General features: G+C 50.2%; 1 protein-coding gene across 1 annotated transcript; it reads right to left on the reverse strand.

The window, feature by feature from the left end:
- Nucleotides 1-5,712: 5,712 nt before the first annotated feature.
- Nucleotides 5,713-8,048, reverse strand: LOC140905911 (transcription factor Sox-17-alpha-A). Its single transcript, XM_073329410.2, has 2 exons — nt 7,543-8,048; nt 5,713-6,926 (listed from the first exon to the last, which is right to left on the reverse strand). The coding sequence occupies exons 1-2, from the start codon at nt 7,838-7,840 to the stop codon at nt 6,046-6,048; spliced, it is 1,179 nt and encodes a 392-aa protein (XP_073185511.2). The 5' UTR covers nt 7,841-8,048; the 3' UTR covers nt 5,713-6,045.
- Between the last annotated feature and the right edge of the window lie 2,547 nt (nt 8,049-10,595).

Genomic DNA, 10,595 nt, shown 5'->3' on the forward strand with positions numbered 1-10,595 from the left:
TCCTATTAATCTGAGAATGTTTAAAATCTTCAGTAAGCTAAATTTAATTAAATTGGTTTCTAAATCAATTTAGTGAAATTGGTGGTCTTCTTGTGTGGACACTTATGAACACGTTTGTGTAAAATCAATGAGTTTTCTGAGTAGACTGATCCCAAGGAATTGACTAACTAAATGAATATAAGTGTAACCCCTTTGGGGTTTAGAAAGCATGGCCCCTTTAAATCTTTTTCCTCAGTGGGGGGGAGAGCAGTGAGAGGAAGGAGGGAAACTCCAGGGTGTGACTCTGGAGCTCCAGGGAGAAGAGCTGCAGCAAGCAGGCCCTCGCAAAGTGAAGCAGCAGAGAACCTGTCTGAAGCCTGGGAGGGACAGAGTGGCTGATCGGGAACACCCCAGGGCAGGAGTCAGGAGAAGCACTGTGGGAATCGCCCGAGAAGGACAGGCTGGAGCTGGACCCAGTATCACTGCTGCCCAGAGCTGCATGGGGCTGTGAGTACTGGGGCTTGTGACTTTGCATTGGGAATAAGGAGGGAGGTGGTAGCTAGTCAAGTGGGGAGGTGGTTGCTGTGGGTGGCTTTGCAGAGAGCAGCAGAAGAGGGCACTGGAAGGGTTTGTTGGGGAAAGTTTACTGGCACTGAAGATGACCAGCAGCACCCAAGACTCACCCCTGGACTGGAACTTTGCTCAGGAATCCTGAACTCTGTGTGCAGATACATTGCTCAGTGTCTGCCCTCTCAAACTGTGCTACCACTGGTCCTGTGGGGCCTTGGTTTGGAAGCAACCCTATATTTCCCCTTGTTTTTCTCCTCTCATCCCTCTGTAAATAAATATTTCCCTTTCTTATATCTATTGTACTTTTCCGGTGGGTGGGTGTGTTCACTCTGCAGGGTTTGGAACAGATGCCCCTGGCGTGGAAGGGATTTTTCCTGCTGCATTTCTGCGCGTGCCTTCTCTTGGCCAGAGCTGCCTGCAGAGTAAACTCCATCTTGGCCACAAGGGCGCTAAAGTTACATAGGCCATTTTTAAAAAGGATTTAACATCATCTTCACGGAGGCTTGCTCAGTTTTAATTAAATTAGATTTAAATAGATTTTAGTTAAACCAGTGCTAGTTTGTGTGTAGACAAGGCCAAACTCATTATACTGAACCAGTACTACAGGGAGTGTAGATGGCAACACCTCTAGTTACAGTTTGTCTGACCCTCTGCATGATAAGACCCTATTTTCAGTCACTAATACTCACTTTGAAGACTTAAACAATTTGGGCTGAAATTTTCCAAGGCAGGTGTCTGCCATAGGCTGAAATGTTTGAGATACCTTCAACTAAAATGGTTGAGCCATTTTGAAGAATTAAGCCAGGGAGAAAAACATTGTTATGGTCATGTTAAAACAACTCTTACAATCATTTTATTCTACTTGATTCTTTGGAACAGGGACTTTCAGTTTAGCAGGGGGGTTGCTCAGTGTCAGGGATATGCCTTTTGCTGTATCCATAAAAATTTACCATTTGGCCGTTATAAGTCTCGGGGGGTGAGGGGGGGGGAAACGGGACTCAGTTTGAACATGTTCAGTAGATCTGTTAGAATTCTCTGATGATTCTGTTCATACTCAGCAAGCTCCATCCCAGAGATGCAAGGGCTGAGCTACATTTTCGCTGTAACTGCTCCTTTTACTTCAGGAGGTAAGGGCTGCTTTACCGCCTGCTGCTCGGGCCACTCTCGACCAGGTCCTGTGAGAGGGTGTCCCCCACCCACCCTACAGCCCAGGCCCTCTGGACCTTTTCATCAGGCTCCTATCCCGGGGACCCATCCGGCCACCCAACCCCTTCACTGTGAGCTGGCTGCATGACTTGCAGCCGGCCATTTCCAGACCGCGCAAAGGAAACATCTGTACACGCTTGTGCTCCACACCCTTCACATCCTCACCCCAGCATCCCACCCTGACACGAAGTGGCGGGACATCCTACCACCTCTGGAGGGTGAGGAACCCCAGTGGGCCAGCCTATACTCCACCCTGGTCCCGAGGCTCATTGGGGATATCGGTTGGTGGTTCCTTCATGAAGCTGTGAGCACAGGCATGTTCTTGGCGTGGTTCACCCCCATTCCAGACACCTGCCCCTTTTGCGGTGTCAGGGAGACCCTGGTGCACGTGTATCAGGCATGTGCCAGGTTGCAGCCCCTGTTCCGGCTCCTCTAGAACCTCCTGTTGAAGTTCTGGCTGCACTTCTTCCCACACTTGTTTATATTTGCACACCCTATCCATGGCCCCACTAAGTCGTGAGACCTCCTCGCCAACCTCCTCCTGGCCCTAGCCAAAGTAGCCAACTACACCACCAGGAAAAGGATGGTAGACGAGGGGGTGCTCTGTGACTGTGGGGCCTACTTCTCCTCCTCCCTAGTCTCACGCATCCGGGCAGCGTCCACTGGGTCCCCTGACACCTTTGAGGAGCAGTGGGTGCTGTCTGGGGTTCTTTTCTCAGTGTCCCCTTCCTGCTCTCTCCATTTAGCCCTGTGACCTCACTCCTGTCCCTGTTATGTCTTTAGTTGTCCCCCATACTTAACTGAGATCCAGGACCTTGTGGATCCTCCCCTTAAGCTGGGGGAGGTCCTTTAGCAGAGGGTGGGCTCTGCCCGCCCATTTCCAGGATCCCAACCAGCTACCATCTGGGAACCACTGTAGCACTGAGAACTGGAATGAACAGCAGGGAGACTCTTTCTCCAGTGCTCTTAATGGTCCTCCTGCTGACACACTGGCAGTGAGGAGGTGGCAGTCTTACTTGAATGCAGGTGGGAGTACATCAGGGAAGGAAGAGATGTAGCAGGGGGAACAAGGGTAAGAGCTTGCAGGGAGGGAAATAGAAGCCTGTGGGGGGAAAGAAAGATCAGGGCAAGGGCAGAAACAGAAGGCGGTTGGAGAATAGAAGCAGAACATGGGCAGAACCAGAGGTAGGGGATAGAGGAAGAAGCTGGATGGAGACATGAGAGGAGACGGGGGCAGGAGCTAAGGACTGTGGAGCATGGTGGGCAGTCGCTGTGGACAGCAGGAAGCAATGAGCCGGGTGGGAGTTGAGGGAACAGAAGAGAACAGAGAGAGGCTCGGGGATTGGGGAAGAAGGTTCTGTGGTCACAAGAAGACTGTTCCCTGCAAAACTTGGAACTGAATCAATTATTCCAGCAACTCAGTATTGCTTTGCTATTTAACAAATGCCTATGAAACCTAGTGGCTAGTATGAGTCTCCATCCACACATATGATGCCAGCTCTACATAGAATTTAACAGCCTATTACTGCAACCAGTTACTCATTACCTCAATGAGGCATTCAGCAATTACTGCCTCATTCAGTGAGAAACTGAACAGTGCTCTGGGAATTAATCAGGGTTGTGTAATGATTGAAGCTATTCTCTGTAGGACCCCTATCTCATGTGTGGTAGAAGTTGGAAGTGTAGTATATGAGGGAGTGGGCTGCAGCAAGAGAAAGGGTAGCCTTGTGGTAGCCTCCTATGTGATGCTAGGCAAATCATATAAACCAAAATTTTCATAGGTGACCTCTATGTATTCCTCATTTTTTGGGTACCTCAGCTTGAGAAACCTGGCATCTGGCTTGCAGAAGTGCTAGGTACTCACAGCTGCAACTGAAGACAATGGGAGTTCTGCTCTGAACAGACAAAATGGCAAGTACTCTGGAAAAAAAAATATCAGACCCCAGGCATCTCAAAACTTGACACTTTTGGCTGTAGTCTGTGCCTCACTTCCCCATATGTAAAATGGGGATAATACCACTGCCTCACCTCATGGGTGATGTGAAGATAATTCATTGTGTGAAAAGAACTAAAATATTATGATAAGAGCACAATAGAAAAGCCCATGCAGAACTTAATTTTGTGTTCACTCCAAGGTTTGGCTGGCCTGCAATAAAAAAATGCCTGGGGTCAAACACTGAATGATGAGGCTAAAAAGCAATATTGAATAGCTACCCATTTAATGGACACCATTCATCCTATGGACTGAATGAAGCGGGGATCCTGTAGGAAAGAAGAGCATGTGATCATGTAGTTAAAGTACAAAGGGGCTGAACTTCCCACTTTTTGAGTTTTTAAGTTCACAGCCTTAATATTATATATATAAAAACTTGTGTATTTAACTGCACCTGTACCATTTACTAATGTAGCAGTAAAATGTTAAGTTTTGCGATATCTACAACAATTTTGGAGAAGAAAAACTAATGCAAAAAAAATTTGTATTATTGTATTGTACCTGATCATTCTAGATTTTCTGTTTTACATTGTTTTCACCACCAACACTGCATAAGAGAAACTGGCATAGTATACCATCTTTGCCTTAGAAGGATGCATGAAAGTACATATAGGCCACATCAGTGCTCTTGGTCTCTGAAATTTACTATTCTTGCTACCACTCTTGCCCTGCTGTGTTGTAGCTTGCCACTATGTACTAGAGCATGGGTTCTGTGCTCATTTTCACTGTTGTTCCATTAAATGCAGTAGAAAGCACTTCAGAATAATTTGATCCAGATTATGATTTGATTTAGACTTGAATAACTCTATTGGAAGTCTATGAACTAGCCAGCTCCACTGATGTCAATGAGTTTATTCAGGCTTTATGCTGGCCGAGATGAGATCAGAATTTGGCCTCTTGATCAACAGATACTACATAAAATTATATTCTCTTGCTTAATATTTACCAGCCCATGTGTATTAGTAGAGTATTTATCTGAAATTAAATTAATCTGCTTGTGTACATTAGGTTATTCCCAATTATCTGAAGTTGAGCTGCTAACAGGCCAGAACTAGAGTTATCTTTGTTGGTAATAAGCAGTAGTGGCCTTCCTGAATTGCAAGGAAAAAGATCAGTTATCCAATCTGAGATTCCAGCTCACCAGGAGGTAACATTAGTTTGTTCCACAAAGACTCTTCTAGTATGTAGGTACTTTTATTACATTTGATCTTTTGTTTGCTTGATGAAATATTTCATCAGACACTCCAATCAAAATCCAAGGTCCTTTCTAGAAATGTCATTTGACTTTGTGTTTTACAGAGGTGGTTTTGATGCATCTATTTTTTTCCTTCTGGTGGAGATGTACCTAAACAGGAATGTTAGATCTGAAGCTGAGGGGAAGTTCACATTTGAAGTTATTTGCTAGGCTGGGATCCACTTCTAGTAATAAGCACCTTACCTTGAAATCTTGTTTGTTACTTTTCCTTCAGCAGCAATGGCTTCTGAGGCCCTGAGCAACTGCCTGAAGTTCATAAAAACAGAATAGCCTAAACCCAGCTGAAGGATCAGCCTGAACTAGGTATTATGCTATCTCTGAAGAGGACCCAAGTACAACAAAAAAAAATATTTGGCCAAAGGATATTAGTTTGCTCTTCTAGACTGGTAAGAAGTACTGTTTACAAAAGCCAGTAGTGTGTCCCAAACTTTGGTAAATAAGTGCATAATAGGTCTGGTTATTTCAGCACTAAGAGTCCAAACTTGGCAAGTAAAAACCTCGTTTCTTTCCAGAGATTCTTTTGCCCAAGTTAATCTAATAGCAGGAATGGCTCACAGGCCAATAATTGCATTTTCCCCACTCCATGATTTCTCTGCTTAGAGCAGGATTGAAGTTTCCGTGGTCGACAAAGGAATGCTGCTAGTACAGAAAAACAAATGCATAAGAAATCTTAGATATTTATTTCTAAAAGTACAAAATGAGTCAATCTTTTAAGGGGGCATTTTAAAAAAAGTTTAACTAGTAAAAACATTGTGAGCAAGAGGCACCACTTTTATCATTACTCTTACAAAACAGACTAAGACATTGACATATAAAACAGATGAACCAGTCGCAGGTCAGCCAGACACAGAAGTCCCTTACCTGTATGTTATAATAACCATGTTTTATCTCAAACAGATGAGTACTTTTCGACCCTGGTTCGTTGTCGGATAGCTCCAGTGAAGATTCCAATAAATTACATAAATAGGAGCAAAGCACACACCCTTCTGTCCAAGGCTTCCCAGCGCCAGGGAGTCCGCCACAGTCCCCGCGACTGGGAGTCTTAGGCGTCCGGGTAAGCGCAGTAATACACAGCAGTACTTGCGTCCGAAACCACCGAGGAGATGGGCCCGTGGGCGTCCGGCGCGGGCAGGCCGGCTTCGTGGCCCTGGAAGTGGAGCCCGAGCTCGGGCTTGCAGGCGAAGTGCAGGTACTGCTCGAATTCGGTGCGATCCACGTCGCCCAGCAGGTCGTCCTGCGACAGGTGCTCCAGGGGCTCCCTGCACTGCTGCGCCTCGGGCGGCGGCGAGGGCTGGGGAGCGCGGGCCGGGCCGGCGGGCTGGCACAGCTGCCCGTAGTAGGCGTGCAGGGGGCCCTGGCAGCCCAGCAGGCTCTGCAGGGAGCTGAGCTGGCCCAGCGGCTCGGCGCGGGGCAGGTGCCTGCGGAGCGCGGCGCTGGCCTGGCTCTCGGCGCCGTGCGCGGGGTACTCGGCCGCGGGGTAGCCGTAGGGCGCCAGCTGACACTCGTCCTGCAGGGGCGGCGTGAAGAAGGCCGGCTCGCTCTCCGCCGCGTCCAGCGGGGAGGGGTCCGGGGTCGGCAGGTTGTAGCCGTCGAAGGCGGCAGCCAGGGGCTGGCAGTCCCGGTAGTGGCCCAGCGCCGGGGGCAGCGCGCTCTGCACGGCGGGGTAGCCCTGCTCCGGGTAGGGCAGGGCCAGGCTCTCCACGCACATCCTGCTGCCCTCGCTGGCCAGCTCGGCGCCCGGCGCCTCCGCCAGCCCGTGCGGCAGGAAGCCGCTTTCCACGCGCTTCAGGCGCTTCACCTGCTTCCGCCGGCGTGGCCGGTACTTGTAGTTGGGATGGTCCTGCATGTGCTGCACCCGCAGCCGCTCCGCCTCCTCCACGAACGGCCGCTTCTCCGCCAGCGACAGCGCCTTCCAGGCCTTCCCTGCGGGGCGACACAGCGCGTCACCCTGCGGCTCTTCCCTGCGCCCCCAACCAGCCCCGGGCCGCCTCCATCCCGCCAGTGCGCTCCCCACCGGGCACCCGGCCGCCTCCGTCTCCCCTACCACCCCGGGCGCGCCCCACCAGAGCCTAGCCGCCTCCACCCCCCCAGGGCGCCCCCCCCCCCCCCACGCACACACCCACGCTCGGCCGCCTCCGTCTCCCCTACCACCCCGGGCGCGCCCCCCACCCCCAGGCCCCCAGGGCGCCCCACACCCGCCACCTGGCCCCGCCTCTCCTCCGCACCCAACTCCCGTGCGCCCCGCACACAACCCCCGGCTTCTCCACTGCCCCCACCCGCAGCCTCCAGCTCCCCTCGCTAACCCAGGCCCCGGGCAAGAGGCATTGGCAATTTCTCCCGTACCCTCTGCCCGCAGCGCGCCAGCCCGGGCCCCGCAGCCGCCGCGCCCTCGGGGCAGGTACCCGCAGCACTCGGTAACGTGCCCGGCCCGCCGCTCGCAGCCTGCTGGGACCGCCCAGGGCGTCCCAGCGCCGGGCCGGTGGGAGGGGAAAAGCCCCCCTGGCCCGGCTCAGGTGCCGGGTCACGAGCGGACACTCACCCAGCATCTTGCTGAGCTCCGCGTTGTGCAGGTCCGGGTTCTGCTGCGCCAGCCGCTTGCGCTCGTCCTTGGCCCACACCATGAAGGCGTTCATGGGCCGGCGGATGCGGGACTCGCTTTTGGCCCGGCTGCTCGCAGCCCCCGCCGGGGCCGCCTCACTCTTCACCTTGGCGTCTGCGAGGGGGCTCAGGGACTCTGCCCACTGGCAGGGACCCAGGGCCGGCATCATGATGGGGAGCGAGCACCTTGCCTGCGTCTGGTCGTCGCTGCTGGCGTATCCCGCATCGGGGCTGCTCATCTCGGGGGAGCCGGAGCCACCGGGAGGAGCCGGGCTGAAGCGGACCCGCCTCCGACCCCTCCCCGGGCACAGCTGGGAGGAAAAGGACCGTCTGCTCCGAGCAGCGCCCTCTCCCCTGGCTCGGCTGGGGCAGCAGGGACAGCGCCGCTGGCAGGCTGGGCGCGCGGGGCCTGGGCGCGGGTTCGCCGCTGGTCGAAGCAGGGTCTCGGGTGGGGGGTGGGGGGCACCCGGCTCACTGCTGGCAGCTGTCAGAGCGCGGCCCTATTTACCCGGAGCCGCGGCCAATGGCGGGGCGGGGGCGGGGTCTGGGCTGGGAAGGTGACAGGGGGCTCGAGGCTCCGAGCGGGGAATGGAAGAGTCCCAGCCCCGCCCTTTCCAGCTACTCTTTACCTGGGCAGGTTACAAGACAGACAGCGCCGGGCGGCGACCCATTTTTCCGGGATTCAGGGTGGGGGGAATTATTCGGCCAAGAGATCGTCCATGGGAGCAGATTTTCAAGCGATACTTAGCTGTAACCTCAGCTCTGGAGACACTGGAGGTGGCTGTATAATGGCATGCACCACGAGAGATCTTTTGGATGGAAAGTTTGTATTGGCCCTGGAGATCATGTCATACATGGACTCTCTTCTGTGTCTTAACTTGACAAATCAACTGCTTCATGTTTGGTGTCCCAGTATTAAGAACTAAGCAACGCTCAGTTTATTTAACGTGAAACGTGTCCCTGGTTGTGTTTTATATCGAAAGGTGTGTAAGTGCGGTTAAAATTATACCGATTTCTTTCTGAAATAAGTGCTATAGGGTGTCCTAAAAATTGCCTTTTAATTGTCTCTTTATGAAATATTTTTGTTTTTCAAATGTATTATAATTAAATATATCAATGCTGTCAGAAAACATCAAGTGTCTTTAAACATTAGAGTGTGAGAGATTCTTATTTAGATAAGGAAGTCTGTTTGCACCGCTCTCGGCAAATAAATGAATATTGAATTTATGAATGAATCATGCTTTCGGTTAATTAAGTCCATCTGGCAATGGAGCACAACACTCCCCACCCCCACCCCCCGATAAAATATACAACTCTTTGTCAACTCTTCTCCACCAAATCGCTGGCAAGGGTGAAAGAGGAAATCACCGGATAATGTTAAACATATGCAGTGTTATGACTGGCTGCAGTGCCCAGAACCTTAGAGTTTAAGTGCCAAGTACCCATGATGACCAAGGGGATTGTGCGTTCGTTTGTTTTGGGTAGGGGGGGGAGGGTGGTTTTGGTTTTGGTTTTGTTTGTTTTTTGGTCGTCTTCTTCTCTAAAAGCAAATATACTAATTCCTTTGGCTTCTTTAGATTTCTTCCGATGCTTCTGTTTCCAATGGTAACATGCACGCAATTTTGTGTATTTCTTATAAAAGAAGGTAATTTAACCCATTAATTTAGCCCTTAATCTACCACAAAGGACCCAAACCATTAGCAAGTGAGTAGTGTAACGACGGGCTCCACAAAGAGAAACCATTCCATCGAATCGTTTGCTGGAGGGGAAAGGATTTGGGAATGGAACACACACTGGTCAAGAAGGATCAAGGCCAGTGGTGATTGAAAGGGGTCGTTGTCGGCTTGTTTGGCAGATGTTACAGAAACCAGTGCAGACCAAACCCATCCGGAAATATATATATATATATATATAAAACACCTTGACCTGCAGAGTAGATTTGAACAGCAATTTAATCTCCCAGCAAATCATCTATATTCTTTAGATTAACATTAATCTAAACGACTCAAATCTCAAATCAGGAATTTGCCCCCTTCTTACATCTTGCAGCATTGTAATGAGCAATGGATTTTTTTTTTATTTACTGAAAAATTCAACGGCTTGACAGGTGCAAGAAAAATATTATTTCACAGCCCCACATATTGTCCCTACGTTTTCTGCCTCCTGGTTTTGCAATGATTTCACAGGATGGTTATATTACATGGAATATAGAAATGAATGGTACAAGCACTCTTATGCTATTGATGCTGATAGTCAATCCTGTTTATTTTACCTTGCCACTACATTTTCAAAGGTAGCAGATTTTGTACAGGCAAAACATAATCGCATCTTAGAAATGATGATTTAACTGGGAATTGATGATTTAACTGGGAATCGATGATTTAACTGGGAATTGGTCCTGCTTGGAGCAGGGGGTTGGACTAGATGACCTTCTGGGGTCCCTTCCAACCCTGATATTCTATGATTCTATGATCTGGGGAAACTGGAGGCTTTGACAGTGAGACGCTCAGCATCCAGCATGCTGTGGGGAACGCTGGTGCTGGTTTTGCCATCTAAAGGTAGATGATTTTCCTAACCGGGAGGGGATGATCCTCTGGTCTCCCCGTTTTCTGCCTGTCCTAAGAATGGGTGTAGAGGTGACTTTCAGCTGGGGTAGGCTGAGTTTCTGCATCCCTAGCAATATATACCTGCCTCGGTTACAAACTTTATCTTCACAACCCTAAGGACTAGAAACACTGTTTGTTTTAAAATTGTAAACAGAATCTGCGTCACAGTTCTGCAGTGCAGGGATGGCAGAATACTTGGGAGGCTGGCTGTACATAGTCCCATGGAATTTACATACACTTAGGAAACAGAAACTTTGGAGTAAAACCATAGTTATAGTCACAGGCCAGCGCATTACTTAAGTCACCTTTTGCTGACTACAGGCCGAAGCCTGTCATTCCTTCAATGTGCTCTGGGCACTGCTGGTAACACCTTCATAGGATTTGATGC

This window comes from Lepidochelys kempii, chromosome 2 (assembly GCF_965140285.1).
Source record: "Lepidochelys kempii isolate rLepKem1 chromosome 2, rLepKem1.hap1, whole genome shotgun sequence".
NCBI classification, from domain to species: domain Eukaryota; kingdom Metazoa; phylum Chordata; order Testudines; family Cheloniidae; genus Lepidochelys; species Lepidochelys kempii.

What these genes read in the sequence shown, in the direction of transcription:
- LOC140905911 (XM_073329410.2), bottom strand. Translation starts at nt 7,840, where the DNA reads ATGAGCAGCCCCGATGCGGGATACGCCAGCAGCGACGACCAGACGCAG. An exon ending in GGAGCTCAGCAAGATGCTGG is followed by an intron (nt 6,927 to 7,542) that starts GTGAGTGTCCGC and finishes GTCGCCCCGCAG; the next exon opens with GGAAGGCCTGGAAGGCGCTG.